The sequence below is a fragment of the Calypte anna genome, chromosome 1 (assembly GCF_003957555.1).
Source record: "Calypte anna isolate BGI_N300 chromosome 1, bCalAnn1_v1.p, whole genome shotgun sequence".
NCBI classification, from domain to species: Eukaryota; Metazoa; Chordata; class Aves; order Apodiformes; family Trochilidae; genus Calypte; species Calypte anna.
In genome coordinates, this window is record NC_044244.1 from 9345623 (window position 1) to 9363391 (window position 17769).

A 17769-nucleotide genomic window follows, 5' to 3' on the forward strand; every position below is an offset into this window, starting at 1 on the left:
GTTCACAATCAACAAGAAAAAGAAAAATCCAATACATGTATAGCAGAAAAGCTTTCCATTAATAAGAGAAGACATAAAGCAGGCATTGTCTTTCTCTAAATTCTAAATGTAATTTAAAAAAAAAAAAAATTGAATAATAGGAATTCATGCTAGAATTAACCTTTTCTTTATAATAAGAAGGCTCTGTAGTACAGGAAAAATTATAAAATTTTGTCTGACTTTTTCTTATTCAAAGGACATATCAGTTACTGTATATTGCTGCAACATTCCAAGCATTAAATTAAATTACAGACAATAGAATCAAGTACAGTTTTCATCTGTGGGGCATTGAAATATGAGGTACATTCAGCAGTTTATTTATTCCCAGTAGAAATAACCCTGATGAAATAGCACTCTTAAAACATTCTTTCCTACAGACTTTGCTGTTCCAAATGCATTCCTCAGGCAATGTACATATTTAGTTTTTAAATGTGACACATAGACCAACCTTGGGTTTCTTGGATGGTTTGACTTTCTTTAGCTGTGCTATGGTTTAGGTAACCTTGTCACTCCCAACTTCTAACCCTGCTACTGGACCTATGCAAACAGCCTGAAGCATGCTTATTCACCAAGGATACAAATAAGCACCAAAGGTCCACCTGTGTTAATAGGTTTTGAAGGCTTCTGCCACTCATTACACTTGATTTATGTGTGAGATTTATGTGTAAGGAGAGGCCAAAGACTGGCTGAACCTGCAACTGTTAGCTTAAATGCATGAATCTGTACCATTTGAGCAACAGTGAGTAATACTCTCAGTTCAACATCATTAGAGATCATCATAGTCATTAGAGAAAGAACTAAAAACATTACTGGAATGTTTGGATGTGCATTTGCAAAAATTGTTTGCCAAATTTGAATTATTTTGGATTTTAATTGTAGGCATTGCATCTTCTTTTTTTCCTAACAAAGGAAAGAAAATTCTTTCTGTAATTTAGCAGGGTGTATAAATCAATCAAAAACAGAAATATAGTGCATTAAAGCCAGATTCTACCCAGGTACTAGTAAATGAAACAATTTATGCTTGTGGAAAGAGGTTAACAGAAATTCACTTCACCTCTACATGCCTGGCCCTCAGAATACGATGCAGCAGTGAAAAGTTACTTGCAATTTATAATGCTATCTTGTGCATAATGTTCACGTCGTCTCCTTTTGCTGCTGGATTTTCCTGGAGACACTTAAGGCTGAATGACATATTTGAAATTGAATCCCTACCTGTGTCAAATCTATCAGTTTCAGGATTTGTTGCACTAGACTCTAACCACCTATATTTCTATTCCTGTTTTCCCCCAGAAGGCTCATTAGAACTCAGGAAAAAATGCCAGTACCTGCATAGAGTTTGTAGCTTGATGTGGAATTTATTGTTTGTAGTTGCGTGTTGAGTTCTGTGACTGAAAGCCCAAATTGGGTGGTATTGGAAGACAGATGAAGGTGATTAAGAATAAAAGAATCCAAATTTCCTAGAACCCTTCTGTAATGAAACGCCTGAATGTTTACAATAATATTCTGGAGACTTGCTCTACTTGGGTTTTTTATTTAAAGCTCTCTGACATAAGAATGTAAAAAGGAGGTAGAGTAAATATTTAACATGAAGGGATTCCTTAGATGTCTTTAACACAACTTGAAGCAGAGGATGGTATTTCAAGACATCTAATTTGTGTTATAGGGCCAATGCTTATATTTTCGGTATAAATGCAAAAACAGGGGCAGCTGGAACTGGTGGAAGCCACAGCTGACTTGACAATGTCAAGGCACCTATCCAAACACCATGGCTTCTAGATTTCACTATAGACAGCATCTGTATTGCTTCCTTACTTTTACAACACATGTAAACCCTTTTCATAGTAACTCACCAACAGATACACAGTGAAGTAAATAATTCTAAAGGACTTGACTTCTGATCTTTATACCATTTCTAAAAAGAGCAAACAAGAAAGTAGTGCAATTCCAAATGGTTAAGCTCTTTGAAATAATTTAATAATTCACACAGACACACTAAGCAACTGAGCTATGAATTAGCAAAATGCTAAATTTGGTAGGGAATAAAAATAATTCTTTTCAAAAGCTATTTAGCATTTTTAGAAGGTATTCAGATAATTAAGAGGACCAAGGGCAGAAATACTGATACCACAGGGAAAATAGTTACTGGTAAATGACATTACTAACAGCTGCAAGCTAGACTTGTATAGAAACTGTGTAAATATGAAGTACCTCTGTGTCAGTTTTTAGAGATGATCTTTATTTTCTATTGTGGTGCCACTGAGACTTATTTCTGAAACAAAAAATAAAAGTCACAACAGGAAAAAAATACACTACTGATAGAATGCTGCTAGTTTTTATCAAATTCACATTTGATTCATAATCTTTTGAAAATATAGCTCCTCCTTACATTTATCATATCTGTACATTTATTATTCACTTGCTGACACCACTTTCACTGGCATAGTTTGAGATGACAAGCAGCTTTGCTTGTAAAATGAGACCTTCATGTAAAATAACATTTCATATATAAATACACGTACATGCACAGAAACACACATTCTATAGGTCACAGAATATTTTCCTCAGATGCCTATAGTCCCAAGGATGTGGATGTAAATATTTTTTTTTTATCTTATTGTTATGCAGACATATTTTATTTGCAAAAGTGACACACCCAACTAATGACCTGGTACCGATATCCTGTGGGTACAGAAAACTCTGTTCTTTAGCATGAATTGTATCAGATAGAAAATTAAGATGTCAAAATAACCTGGAAGGTGCGTAATTGTTTTCCAACTAGAGCATGGCTATTACCTAAACTAGATTGTCAAATGCTTTCTCCTATCTTTTTTTTTTTTTTTTTTAGTTGGCTCATCTAATAGTAGTTCTGGTGTTTGCTTTTGCAGATTATTCTGAAACTAAGATATTTGACTCTCACATTATTATCTTTATTGTTAAATGACAAAAAAAAAATCATCTTGTCTTTAAAGTATTTGATGTTTTCTTTCTTTCCATTTTTTCCCCATTTTCTCTTTCCCAATTTTTTTCTTTCAAAAACAAGTATATGTAATTTTGCTGTTGTTTAATAACTTTATTTTCCTTTGCTTTCATTAGTGGAAAATGCGGAGACAGTCTTTTATACTTATCTGAAACACGACTTCAGCAGCTGTGTGTAAGATGACAAAAGATGTGATGAAGACCATTTTTTTTTTTTTTCTTTTGATATAAATACACATCATGTCCCATGTGGTCTCATAGCACCAGCCATCCACTGATAGATACATGAGTTGTTCATGCAGCTCTTAGACTGAGGAATATATCCCTCTAGCTAAGAGCTTGTCAAAATGAGAAATTGATTATATAGATAATACTTATTTCAGTGAATAAAGCTGGCATAAACTAGATATATTGCATTTATATCTATACAATTCAACACTTTCTAATGCTTTTCCTGCTCTTTGTTGTTCTGTATAAAGAAAGCTTTCTCACTGCCTTAAGACCAGACACTATTTATAATATTCCCGATTTTTGAATTCTCAAAGAGAAAATTCCCTTGAACTTCAGTTATGATTATTTAGTAAGTGGCAAAACTACTTAAATGCATCACTTTCCTCTAAAGTATTAATGAAATATAATATAAACAATTAAATAGCTTTCAGTTAAATAATACATGTTTAGGACCTATTCATTCCTAAGAGTATTTACTTGTGACAGTTTGAGACATTATTCTGTCACAAGCTATTTCAGCTATTACAGTTAATTATGTTCTTTTTATGTATCTTGCAGAGTATCAGGAATGAGGAATTGTATCCTGATGGATATATACTGGTGCAATATGCAGCATGTATTACAAAATTAACATGTCCTCAGATAGTCCCATACTCATAAATAATGTGTAAAATACAACCATCTGTTCCTCTTGCAGTCTAACCAAAAACATTGCCAACAGATTCAGTAATGTGGTACTTGGGATGTATAATATATCTTCAACTAATTCATATTTGTATTAAGGCTAATTTTAGGAGTGACCTTCATATGTCAGAAGTAAATACTTAGAAATTGTCTTGTAGTCCTGTAAAAGGTTTCTGCATATTGTCTTCTATGTATTATCTCTACATATTTCCAACTTTCCATACCACTATGACAAATCTGTATCTGTTTCACTAATGAAACACACATTTTATTCAAAAGATCACTTTGTTTTAGAAGTATCTACAATTTATTAATTTTTTTTTTTTTTTTTTTTTTTTTAAGGAGTAGCAATAGATGTTTTAAAAGTATGCAGAATTTCTTTGCTGGCTAAATGGATCTAGGTTTGCTTTCTGTTTTTTCTTCCCTCTATGAAACATTACGAAATCATGAAATTAGACTGTTTCTATTGATTAATATTTTGGGAAAAAAACAACCAAACAAAAAGGATATTTACATATATTAAATGAAGAATTCTATCTTATTCAATGAGCATTTAATTTTGAAATGCTAACTGACTAACAATAAAAAGATGACACTGTTTTAATTAGAATAAAATATGAACATTTTTTCAAAATATTTCCATCACATCTGCATGAAAAATAACAGGTTTTTCAATATTTGAAAATATTTTATTTGAAGATTTTATTCCAGTTTGGGGTGGAAATATTTTTCAAAGTCTTTAAAATTTCTTTCAGTGCCAGAAAAAGTTTCCTTCCCAGTTCTAATTCCATGTATGTTCAGCTCTCTTTTTCTGAAGGTAAATTCTCATCACAGGATGCACTATACTTGCATTCAACATATGAAGTGTACAACAGTTACACACAGACTTGCTGAATGATTTTTAAAGATCATGAAGAGCTTAATCTATAGATATTAATCCAAATAATTTTTTTTTTGGCTATACCTTGCAGCTAGATAGCAAATTCTTAGAAAAAAGGATAGCCAGGGCTGTGTATTTTATCTCTGCTGAGCTATCTAGTTACCAGTGGGAGTGTTGCGTTACAGTGGCTAAATATGAGCTAGCAGTGTTTCCAGGTAGCCAAGAAGACCAACAGCATCCTAACTTGTGACAGGAGTAGTGTGGCCAGCAGGACTAGGGAAGTGATCATGGATCTGTATTTGGTGCTGTTGAGGCCACACCTCAAAACTAATGAAATTATTTCCTGTTCCACCTACTGTAAATTCAGCTGTAGAAGAAAAGCTGACTACAAAATATCTGAACTTAAGCACCACTGCTGAACCAAACATCAAGATTACAGTGAATTTCTAAAGGTACAGAAACAAATGAATAGTGGAGAAAAGTAAAGGGAAAAAAAAAAAAAAAAAAAAAAGAGGGGGAGAAGGGGAGAATGGGTGCACTTATCTGTGAAGTTTTAAGGATAATATGCTATGGTTCATAATACAATTCATAATAGTTAGGTGACCATTAATAGCTGCTTAGTATTGACTTTTATTCTCTAGTTACACTACTTAACATCAACTCAGTTGAGTTCTGCTGGCTCTAAGTCAAATGGCAGAGGCATGTTCCTGGTTTTGACTGCTAATATTTGCAAAATGCTATTGATATTGAAAGGTTTCAAGTATATCCCAAGTTATTCAAATAAAGCTTTTCTCTGTCTCTTTCTCCCAAGGCATTTAACTTAACTGGAATTTCACAGATAATTAGGTATATTGGGGAAGAAAGAGTAGAAACAAAAGATCCCTGAAGTTATTTCTATTGCCTTTCATTGCAGTGTTTAAATTGCAAGAATTGAGAAAGTATAACCTTACCTTATATATCAAATGTGTTTTGAGTTGGTGCATTATTATGTGTATAAAATTTGGTAGAATTTGTTAAAATTTGGAGTACAAAATGACTACTTTTAGACTATTCCATGAGATGCTTTTATAAAGGAAATTTTAAATGCCATATGGGCATGCTTCTTTCTCTTGTTCTGATAAAAGACAGCTGAATAAATGTCTTAAAGAACAAAAGCTGAATGTGACATATTCCACCTACAATATGAGAGCTTGAATTCTTTCATTAAAAATCTGTCTCAGAATAAAGAAGATAACATAATTAAAGCCAACAAACAGAGCTTTAGTGCATTTATTTTTCATTCATATTTTAAAGTATTTGGGACATATCAGGAAAAGCAGGATCAAATAATGGATGTGTCAATGCTAGATAACTTAAATCTGGTAGGTCTTCTAAAGACTCTGATGTTTACCAACTGAATACTTGTCTACTTCCTGTGAATTAAATCTTTCCAGAGAAATTATTCTGGTCAGTTGAAGAGAATGGGGGAGCAATGTACTCATTTCCACACAAATCCATTCACTGTTGTTCAGAGCTGCTGTGCTCAGTAAAACATGAGTTTGTTTCAGTGTGTGAGTTGTAGCAAATCTTTGAACTCACCTACAGAATATCATCTCAAACTCTGCAACTGCTGTAAGCAATTGATTTGGTGGAAAAAATACCCTGAAAGTTTCCTTTCTTCTTTTTGGTTATTTCCATCTCAATTTCCCCTCTGCCTTTTACTTTTCTTACAATGCCTCCTTTCTCCTTCGTTCTATTTTTTATCATGTTGATGATTCCAGATAGCCTTACATATACTGTCAATCACATGCCATCCCGCCCAAGAGCATATGCCCCTGAAAATCAAATGGGGTAGCTCATTTTTTATCCATCTTTTCCAAAGGAAATTCAATTTAACAGTCATTTTGAATAGCATAAAACCCTGACTTTTGGCATCTTCATTTTAAATGAAAGCACCAGATTCTCTTCCTGTCAAAACACTGTATCTCTCTGGAGAAAGAATTCTACCCTTCCCAGACTGGTGTGGTAATAGGCATGCAGTAAGTGGTACACCTTAATAAATCAAGTCCTCAAGAGACTGGACTGTCTGTGTTTCATCAGAAGAAGGCTGTGATTATTTGAACCATATGTATCTTCTAAAACTCAGGAGTTTTATAAATAGATTCTTTAACTTGTTAGCACTATTAAGATATTAAATATAATGTGAAACATCTTCTGTGCATATAATTTAAAGAGGACATTTCTTGCTATGCTTACTCCATTAGAAATACACTGAATGAAGTGGATAATGTGCTGAAAGATTGTTTCATGGATGTCTGTACCATCCTCAGACTGGAATAAATTAGTACTAAAAAATTCTGATTTACATTTCTGCTGGAATGTTTTATAGACAATCATATTTCTGAAGCTTTCTAGCATGCATTCTATATTTAGAAAAGAAAAACAATAAAAAGAAGCCTTATTATTATCCAAAACATTATCTCTTATTATTACCTAGTCAAAATGCTTTATTAAAGAGATAAGGAACATCAGGACTAGAGTTCAGCAGGGAAGTTTAGGCAGCCATATTATACTGGTTTAATATTGCTCACATGAGTAAAAATCTACCCTACCTTGATCTGAGACCTGGAAGCCTATAACAGCAATGGTCATTTTGCAAAAATGTCATTTTGCAAAAGCAACAAATATGGCTCACTATCTTCTGCCACAACCACATTTGTAAACTGGGCTGTAAAAGAACCTTTTGGGGCTGAATGTATCTTTTCTGACAAAAATCACATTGGAAAGTTTACAGACAGGTATGTCAACTTGACCACAGAAAATTTGTTTGAATGAATTTACTATCTAGCACTGAAATGAATCAAAACGTAAGTGATCTGTCAGTTGCCAAGCAATAACCAGCTAACTGGGAATAGAAATTGAAGACAGACCAATAGAATTAAATAGATAATGAATTGATATAGTAATTTTTTTTAAATATTTGAAAAAAAAATGTGGACTGAATAATGTTATTAAATATTATAATTAAAAGCATGTTGTGAAAGCATGGAAGGAATTAACCTTAAATAAAATTTTAACACTGGAATTATGAAAGTTTCTTTTCATTCTGAGTTGATTCCCTGTCTGTTTCAGATAAAATAAGTTTCAGATAAAATGTGGGAGGAAAAATATTATTCATACATATTTCACATGTATTTCGTCCATAGTGGGGTGATTACCTAGCTCAAAGTTAATGAACTTAAATGTTTGGAAAATAGGTAGATGGTTTCTGGATTAGGCCTTATATCAGAAGCCATAGAAGCTTACTGCTGCTGTAATGGAAAACAACTAAAAGATCAAGGAATTAGTAGTGTCACATATAACACTTCAACACACACTACTGTTAAACAGATACTGGAAATGTTTTCAGCTATTATACAAGGAACTTTTAATACAGTCTGCATTGGCCATCATTTCTAGGTATGTCTGACTGAATACAAAGAATATCAAGAATTCATTACACTGATTGAATTTCTTCTTAAAAGTTAGTAACATTAAATTGAGTTCCATGTAATTTTCATTGGGCTGGCTCATGCTCCTATACATGCATGTAAAAATTGCAGTGAACTCATCCTGTATGAAGATTATGTGTCATTATTTTAATTTAGTGTACACTATAGAATTTTCCAGCGAGAAGTTGAAACATTATGAAATACTGTGTATGCATACACTTCGGTTTTTTGGTAGTATGTTGCATATCAATACTATAAGCCCTGGTATATTTGTAATGTTTATATTTCTGTTGTTCAGTAACTAAAACCAGAACAGTTATAGTGGGAATAATTGAGTATGTTATTTCCCAGTACAGAAGAAAAACTAAATATTTGCTAGATGTGTCAGAGTGTATATATGTCAGAGTATATATGTAACATACAATAATTTGAAATAGAAATATCAAGAATTGGGACATGAGCTAACTTAATTAGCTGTGTTGAAGACTTTCAGGTTTTACTGAAATTTTTGTGCCATAAGCTGAGTAGAATTAGAAGAAGTAAAAATATACCATAACATTTCTTACATGTTCCAGTTGCATGTTTCTCCCATATTTTTAGAAAAAAAAGAGAGAAGATATATTTTTTATTGCATACAGACTGAAAATATTCTTGTCTCTCCAAACCATACCTTTTAATTTCAGAAACTTGACTGTAATTTAAACAAACTCACAGGAGAAGTTCTTTGTTTGAAGCTTCCACTATAATTTAAACTTCATCACTAGATCTACACACTTGGAGAAGAAACACCAAACAAAGTTATTCATAGACTTTGCTGCACCAGCTCCCTTCATGAAGCCAATTAGATTCTCCAAATATAGCTGGAAAGCCAAACTCACCTGCTGTTAAGAGCAGAGGTTGAATCATGTGAGAGTAGTTATGGACTAAGGGGTTTTTGCTTGTCATTTCTAGACTTTGCTTTCTGTCTTCTTCCCTGCCAAGTTTCTGAGGCATCTGCCTGGCAGTCACACGGCTAAAACCTCCAGCAGTCAAAGTTCAGACTGCAGCCTCCCTCACAGCCTTTAAAGTTTATCTCCTACTGATTCATGATCCCCAAATAAGATACTAAAACACCTTAGGAACTGTGTTTTAAAAGTGTAGTGACAACTTTCAGCATACCAAGATTTTTTAGTTAGTTTTCTATTTGCAGTTAATTCTGCCTTTAAATTCCTGGTTCAGATTTTGCCAGCAAATCTGCTGGAGCACTGACTTCAGCCATCTCTGGCCAATTTACACTGCTCTCTTTAGCTCAAACGGTTCAGTTGCTTGCTGGTTCACCTGTGGTATCCTTCCACTGCCTAGTAATTACTATCATGATTCTATAATCATTTTTGCAGCATTAGAGATGACTGGTGACTGTGTAAAAATTGCTAGTGTCTTTCCTCATATTCAGCAGCATGGACTTTTAAAGGGGTGAGTTCTGGTCTCTATTTTTTTCCCAGGGAAGAAAACTTCTGCCTCCTGTTACCAATTTTTCATGGAATATTGCCAGTTAAAGGTCTTAACCTTGTCAGAAAGATGCAACCACTTGTTAGGTTATATTTTTGTTCTTGTGATGGATGACTCTTTAGAGTATCCTTGAACAGTAATCTGCCTTAAAGTAGTGGTTTAAAATTGAAGAATACTTGCATTGCCTCATGTTACTATTAGTCTGTAGTTTATAAACTGTGTCACAGGTATTTTGTTTTTTCTCCTTTTTGTTTCTGTAAAGCATTTATTGATTTTCAAAATCAATTACATGGTGTTGAGGGACATGGGTTAGCACTGAACTGAACTGGATTAGATGATGTTATAGGTCTTTTTCAACCAGAACTGCTTTTTCATAATCAGTTGTCAGCTATATGGCAAAAAGCTGAACTAACTAAAACTACATAAGGCTCACCATATTCTTATAAAACTTGTTCCACTGTAATATTTATACTCCACGACCATGCTGATAATTGGAAACACAAAAAGTCATTCATATGTTCACATTACCTAGACTTTATATCTGTGGTCTTTGACATTATTGATGGGGAGAGAAGGCCACCCCAATCATTGCTTCTTCCTGTAAAGCAGCCCTGAGATGTCCACCTTACATACTCAACATGTTCAAAGTGCCAGACTCATTTGTCAGTGTCTTCCATCTGGAAAATATCTTTGCTGGAAGAATGTTCTGCAGGATGAAGTAGTGTGGGAGGTGAGACTATATTTCTGTAGAATTTAAATGTGGAACCAGATTTTTATGAGGGCAAAAAGAGGGTAAAAGCAACAGACCTGTGCAGTTGTGATGATGTAATGCTATGAAAAACAGAGCAGAACAACAGCAGCTTGTTCACTCCTTGAAAACAGATTGTTTTCTGTGATGTTTGCCTATATGCAAGATTCAAAGTTGTATCTTACTATATGCTTAATTACACACACTTGGAGCACACTCAGTATACTCTGGCTCTTGTGAAGCAGTAAATGAGTATTTTGCATTTGACGTCCTAAACATTTTACTTATCAAGCATTGATATTTAAAAAACAATCAAAATAGCAGAATAAAAAGGTGACTTCTGGGTATCTGCCAGCAAGCCATGGGAGAGAAATAACAAGCCTTCAGGTTTGCTCTCAGCATTTAAAACAGAAGTAAATAAGACTTGTTCTCTTATGAAATACAATCTAGCCACCCATACTTGCTTTAAGGCTTTCACTGGTAAGTGAAGTGCCATATAGGAATAAATAAACATTGAAGCAGCCCATTCTTTGTTGAGTAAAATATTGTTTGTACTGCAGTGGTGTGGTTTCAGTTATGGTTTTGGGATTTTAGACAAATGGAAAAGCACTACAGTACAAAAGCTAAATAACATTTTCTCAAACTTGGAAATCTCTACAGCAAAGCAACTTGAAGCTGTTCTTACCAAAAGATAGAAGAATAGGGATGGTCTTTTCTCTTTTGTCCTGTGTATTGACCACAATATATTCTCCCTGAACAACTCATGTCTTCTCTTGCTTTTTACTTCTTTACACAAGATCAGTATAGAGAAGGGCTTTTTGTCACAGAAATCTATAGAAAATCTATAAAAGGAGGAGTTTTACTCAGCTGCAAAGTAGTCATTCCCATGTGAGAGAGGAGCAGAGGGTTTCTATTCTCTGTGCTAGAACACTTTGATATAGTTTATCCACTAACTGCTTGGGATAAAATGCATGGACTACTTTGAGCCAGCGTTTCTTTCCCAGAAAATCAGTTTAACTACTGAATTAGTAGTTAACTGCTTGTTTGTTCTTCCTGAAGCTTGATTATTCTGTTGCACTGCTGCCACAGGAAATGGAGAAAACATTTGTCCTTCCCTATCCATCCAGTAGTGAACAGCTTGTGATTAGACTTCTTTATGGAAAAAGAAAGATCTGGGTCTCAATCCATTTAGAAAAGGAAATTGAACTCATGTCTGCTATTTCTCAGGTGACCAATTTAGCCAACAGAATATTTTAAAAACATTAGGCAGCACTATATTTCTCTGGCCATGTTCTTTAGGAAAATTGCAGTTGCACCTGATCTTTTAAGTCTGCTAGATATGCTCAGCATGAATGTACCTAGCATTAGGTGGAAGAAAAGCCTCTTTTTGGGTTATGAAGCCATCCAGCTTTGTTGAAGGGGCATAGCACTACCTGAATGAATTTCTACTGCTTCAAAACCTGGGTCATTTACAGGAAGCCAGATCATGGTGAGGTTTCCTTGCCTTAAAATGACATGCTTGCAGTGACATTTTAGGCTCTTAAATATCCCACCCATTCTCCTGACATTCAGAAGGTGCTGGATTGTATTTTTCAACATGATCTTAATATCTCAGTCGTCTTACAACATTGAGAAATACTAGCAACTTTCAAAGGAACTACATGATAGTAGCACATTTGTGTTTCAGTAAAAAAATTGCTCTCTAGGTCCCACTGCTTGGTGTTTTCCAGCCCTTCCAGATGTCAGGTTCACACTAATGGCAAAAACATGTCTATACAGCTTTGCTAAGGTAGTCCTTCAGATATATCTTTTTACAAGTTTGATTTCTAAAGGTATTACATACTCTCAACTTTCATTTAAGAGAGAGCTGCAGGTGTACCTGGCTGGACTGAGTCTTATATGAGGAGGTAAGAGTGTCCATGATCTGTTAGAGGACTGTTCATTGGGATTTGTGATCTCATTGAGAACATGTGCACAATATATCTGATCTATGTAAAGAAATATTGTCTCATTCATGAAAAATTTGCCTTCAGGATAACATGGAAATAAGTCAGTGGAAGCTGCCAGTGTCCTTTGTGGCTTGTGTATAACTAGAATGTAAAATGAAATCCTTTTAACTCCAAGACTGACTCAAAAAATAAAATATGTTGGATGTTTTGTATTCTTGGAAATAAAGAGTGGCTTTATTTAGGACCAGAAGAATATTTCTAATTCTGAATATGATCACAAACAAACAGCATTCTTCCAAAACAGCATTCTGATGGATTTGCTTGGATAGAGAGGCTTGTTTTGAAAGTGCCATTTCCACATTGCTGCCCAGTTCTGTGCTAAGGGTATCACTGTCAAAGAATGTTCACTGGCAAGTTGGGAAAGCTTAGGCATAAAAGGCTCTTGTTCTGCTCATCATGATGCTTCTCTCTGTGACTTAGTTTTCCCATTTGTTAAATGAGGCCAATCTCACCCAGATACAAAGTCTTTTGACCTATACTGTTAAAAAATGTTATGGAAAGCCTAGATATCTACATTATTTTCCACAGCTATGTAATCAACAGATTCTTTTTGAAGATAGTTCAGGAAAGAAAACAACTGAGAAGCTGACTCTCCAGTATGGCTTCTTTATAGAAATTTTATCATCTAGGAAAAAAGCTTTCAGAATGTATTTGCTTTCAGTTTCTGTTGACTTGAATTAAACCTAGTGAACAAATGGAATAAAACATCCTACTAATCAATTTCAATTTTCATCACAAACACTATATAAATAATTAAAAAAAAAAAAAAAGAAAAAAAAAAAAAAAAGAAAAGGAATTGTGGCTACTTGTTAGATTAAATTAATACCCTTGTTGAATGTTAAATTTCTTGCTGTGGCTCAAAGTAGTTGTTCTCTTTTTTATAACTTAATATATAAGTAAGGTATCTTAAAATTGGTGATGCTAAATCTTTTTGTGATAAAATTAAAATTCAAACATAGAATTTAAATCTTATTAGTTAGGAGCACACTTTTATCAGGGTATACAGTACAAATTTTTAATAATTCTTATGAATTTAGGTGGCTTAATACTCGGGTAACTTATAAGGCTGCATTTTCAGGTTAAAGGTAGACATCAAATTCCAAAAATCACAGCATATATGGATTGAATATGTGGCATGACAAGTGAATGCCACAGTGATAGGACTGTGTGAGGACCTTCTCTGACATGTAGGACCAGCAATAGAACAGCTGTGTCCTCTATGTGGCTGACAAGGTGCTCCATGGATGTATGAACACAACTGCTGGTGTAGGACACAAGCTGGGGCCTCCACCCCAAACTGGATGAGGGCCCATTTGTTGTATTCAGTAGCTTTGGGACAGTCCCTCTTCTGCCAATATCAGCTGCTGGGCCACATCCAAACAAGTGGAAACATTGTCCTTAGGAACAGCTGTGAGGATAAGCTAAAAGGAATTTAGTTGCTTTTACTAGGAGTGACTTTTGTTCAAAATAAAACAGTTCACCAAAATATAAACATAAAACCATAATTCCTTTCCCCTAGTCCCAGCTTCACTGATTAGGAGGCTGTCCTAAGGTAGTCTCTGTAATGACTTCTGTTGCTTCCTGACAGCAAAATGGTTCTCAGCCTCTGGCTTACTGTGAGCCAGGCTGTGCTCTGCACCATCTGCTCAGGAGTGCAGAAAGACCCCTCAGCTTGCCTCTTTCCTCCTTCCCGAGGCTTAATTCCAAGTTTCTGCAACACTGCCCGGGCTGAATTTCCTTTTCTCTGTGCAAGTGCCTTTAGCCTGGATTACGGGCAGCTGAGCCACAGGTCTCCTTATCTGGTCAGTGTATTTCTTGGAAAAAACAGTAATCACTTGGGAAACTATGATTATGTATTTTACACATTTTGTACTGTTCTCACTGACTTTTGAGGCAACATTTTCAGTGACCTGAGTGCTGAGCTTAAACCAAGTAGCCACATCCCCCCAAACCGCAAAATAATGGTATATGTACAGTAAAAACTTTCCATTTGATGTGTCTTATGAAAAAAACTAGACAATTTCTGGTATTTTTTTCATTTTCCATTGATTTTTAAAATTTTTCCTATTTGCAATTCATATCATAAGCAGTGGTTTTTCCTTTTCAGGAACTATTAAGAAGGAAACCTTTTTTTCCCCATCCTCATCTCATGATGTATCGAGTACAAAGATCATGATGTAAAAATTCACATACAAATCTTCTGGAGAGCTGGTTCATTTTTTAAAATTGTTCCCAGGTGTTCTGTGTCTCTTTCTTACTCAAAAATTATGCCATTACCATTTTAATGTCCCGCAACTTCTGGTCTAGTTCCCTAGGAGGATATGAAAATGAAGCCCTGAAAGCTAAGCTGTTTGGTATTTATCATGCACACTCTGCTTGTATTTCAGAGCTCTGGGATTTAAACAGGACGTCAGTCTTTCATAGCCCATTTGGATATCTTGGTCTTCATATAATGCTGCTGGATGAGTATCAAGAGCGACTGTTTGTGGGAGGAAGAGACCTCTTGTATTCCCTCAGCTTGGATCGAGTCAGCGACAACTACCGAGAGGTGGAGTAAAAAGCTATAAATACATTGGTCACTTCATGTTGTAATGAGTAGCACAGAATGTCACAGTTTGCATGACTGGGAATGAGATAATGGAGTTTTTGTAGATGGTTTGTGCGTAAACTCTAAGGTCATGTTTATGTTTCAAGAAAAATATACTAATTACCATTTTTCCTCAGTAATACACCAGAAGGGTAATTTTAGGTGAAGAGATCTGGGGGACTTCTATGTTTTCCAGCGTGTTTATAGGCATTTAGAGCATCTCATACTTTGTACATACTTGATTTCTGAGGAATAGTTTCTTTCTGACATTTGTGGGGGATTTTGCACAGCAACATAGAAAGCATGAAAAAAAACCCCAATCCACTACAAATTTAGCACAGAAATTATAAGAGCTATTCATTAGCTGTATAAGTCACACAGCTAATTTTTAGCCTTCTTTAAAACCTGGATTTGAAACTGAACCAGAGGTGCTATTAGATAGTGACTGAAAGTAAAATTTGAAGTCTCCTTGGTGGTCTATGGGAGGAAGTTGGGTTAATTCACAATCCTACCAGAGAGCTTGGTAATCATAGAAACCACAACTGATGGGCAAGCTGGCAATTGAAGTGAAGAGGCAGGAGTCTGAGCTGATGACAGCCTTTCTCCCTCCAGCAGCTAGGACTGAAAGTGTGCAGGCATAAAGGAAGCTGGTAGGAGTATTGCTCCTGCTTCAATATATTTAATCTACTTTTTAAAATTTCTTCAAGGTAGCTTTATACATTTTCATACATTCTCAAATTAATTAATTATACAAAATCAGTAATCCCCCCCTGAGAAATATTACTTTTGTTGATCTGCTTACAGCACTGACCACTGATGTTGCAAATTACTTTTTCCCCTGCCCCCTTGTTGTAATTGAATATCACTGTTCCCATGCCAACACTCTGGACAACTGTACTGTAAGCAGCTTTGCTTATCTCCAAATGTAATTATCATGTTCCTCTACTGTGAACAGATACAATATACTTTATCCTTTTTATAAACAGTTTGGGAAAGGCAATTCTAGATATAGGGAAATGAATATTCTCAGGAAGGCCATTTGATAATTTATCTCCATATAAAAAAACATAATTTCTTAACTCCTCAGAGAATAATGTTACATGCTGAGCTTTGCTCCTCCACAGTCAGATATAAGTTAACTCCTTTTCCATTTGATAAAAATTATTAATATCCTGTGACAAGATACTAGACCTCGGGGATATGAAAACATTTGGGAAGGAGTTGTTTCTATAAAATAAGCTTTTTTACTCTTCTCTTTTTCCCTATTTGGCAGTAAATCTGTGTGAAGAAAGATGACAGGATAGAGCCCTTTGTGCTTCTGTCCAACTACCATTGTCCCATCTGGACACGTTCTTGAAGTTTGTTGCTTTTCTTCTTGACGGTTGGTTTTTTTTTTTTGGGGGGGGGGGGTGTTTTGTGATTTTTGTAAGGTGGAAGATCAGCCATTTACTCTGAAATCATAGTTTCTGTCTTGAGACCTGTATGCAGAGTATGACAAATTAATCGAAGCTCTTCTTTCCTGCTTGCCTGTTTTATGATGTGCAGAAGATGAGAAACTGAAATAAATGGAGCTTGACCTAGCATGTTTAGAAACATGACCTCTCCAGAACTTAGCTCCCTTGAATACAAATATCATGTTTTCTCTTATTCCAGTCTTCTCAGTAAGTGATAACTAGAGAAAACGTTTGTCCCACAGCACTTTCAGAAAAAGTATGGAATGAGACATTTCTGTTGCGTGAGATACACTGGAGGTGATTCCTGGAGTTGAGACCAGACCAGTTGATTCATTTTTAGCAAAGTTCTTCAGTAATCTGCCTTTAACTTTGTGTTGGTCAGCCTTTGACCTTTTCTTTCAGACTGAAGATTTTAGCTTAATTAATCCGAAACACCATTCAACCCAGAAAAAATATGAGTGGAAGCAAGTCCCTGTGTTTTATTCTGTTTTTGGTAACCAGGAGGAGTCACCAGCTGCAGATGTTTCATGAAGTTGGTATCACTGAGGCAAATTTGCATAGATCTTTTTCATCTTCTGTCTTCTAGAAAACATTTTATGTGTTTTAATTAATTGCCAGCCATTTTTTTCCACAAATAGGCATATGAATGTGCCTGTAAAAATCACAGTAAAAGCCAACCAGAGGTCTATCCCTTCTCTTGTTAAATGACCCAGTAATTCATTTCTAGCAAGCATATTAGAAGATCTTGAAAGAAAAATACAAAAATGTTGAATGAACATAAAAAGCTTTTGCATTGGGACCTACTGACTGCCAAAGTAATCCAGCATTCCCAAAAACTCAATTTATGATGCATATGAGGTATGCATCCTATAAATCTGCATTTAATAGACTACATTTTACCTTAAGTTTCATTTCTCTTTAGCTTTCAAATACAAAGCAGCACTCTGAAGATCTTATAGATTTGTCATGTAAGCTCTTCACTGTTTGTGTATATATGTACCAATATTATGTTAAGGATATATATTATCCTCACTACTTTTCATATCCAATAAAGAAAAGATACATACAAAACAGGAAAAGTATTTCAGGAAAGAAAACTACTAATACCATTTGTGTATTGTCTAGGAAATCCAGAGTTTGGGTTGAGATCTCAAGTGTGGCAGTAGGTCTTCTATGTCATTTTGGAGAAAGACAGTCCTACTT

At 34.9% G+C, this 17769-nt stretch overlaps 1 protein-coding gene across 1 annotated transcript in view; it reads left to right on the forward strand.

Moving 5' to 3' along the window:
• Positions 1-17769, forward strand: part of SEMA3E (semaphorin 3E) — a 131189-nt gene that overhangs the window by 53919 nt on the left and 59501 nt on the right. The window contains exon 2 of the mRNA XM_008493024.2: positions 14913-15073. Within this exon, the coding sequence (XP_008491246.2) occupies positions 14913-15073 (161 nt within the window). The remainder of the gene's footprint in view (positions 1-14912; positions 15074-17769) is intronic.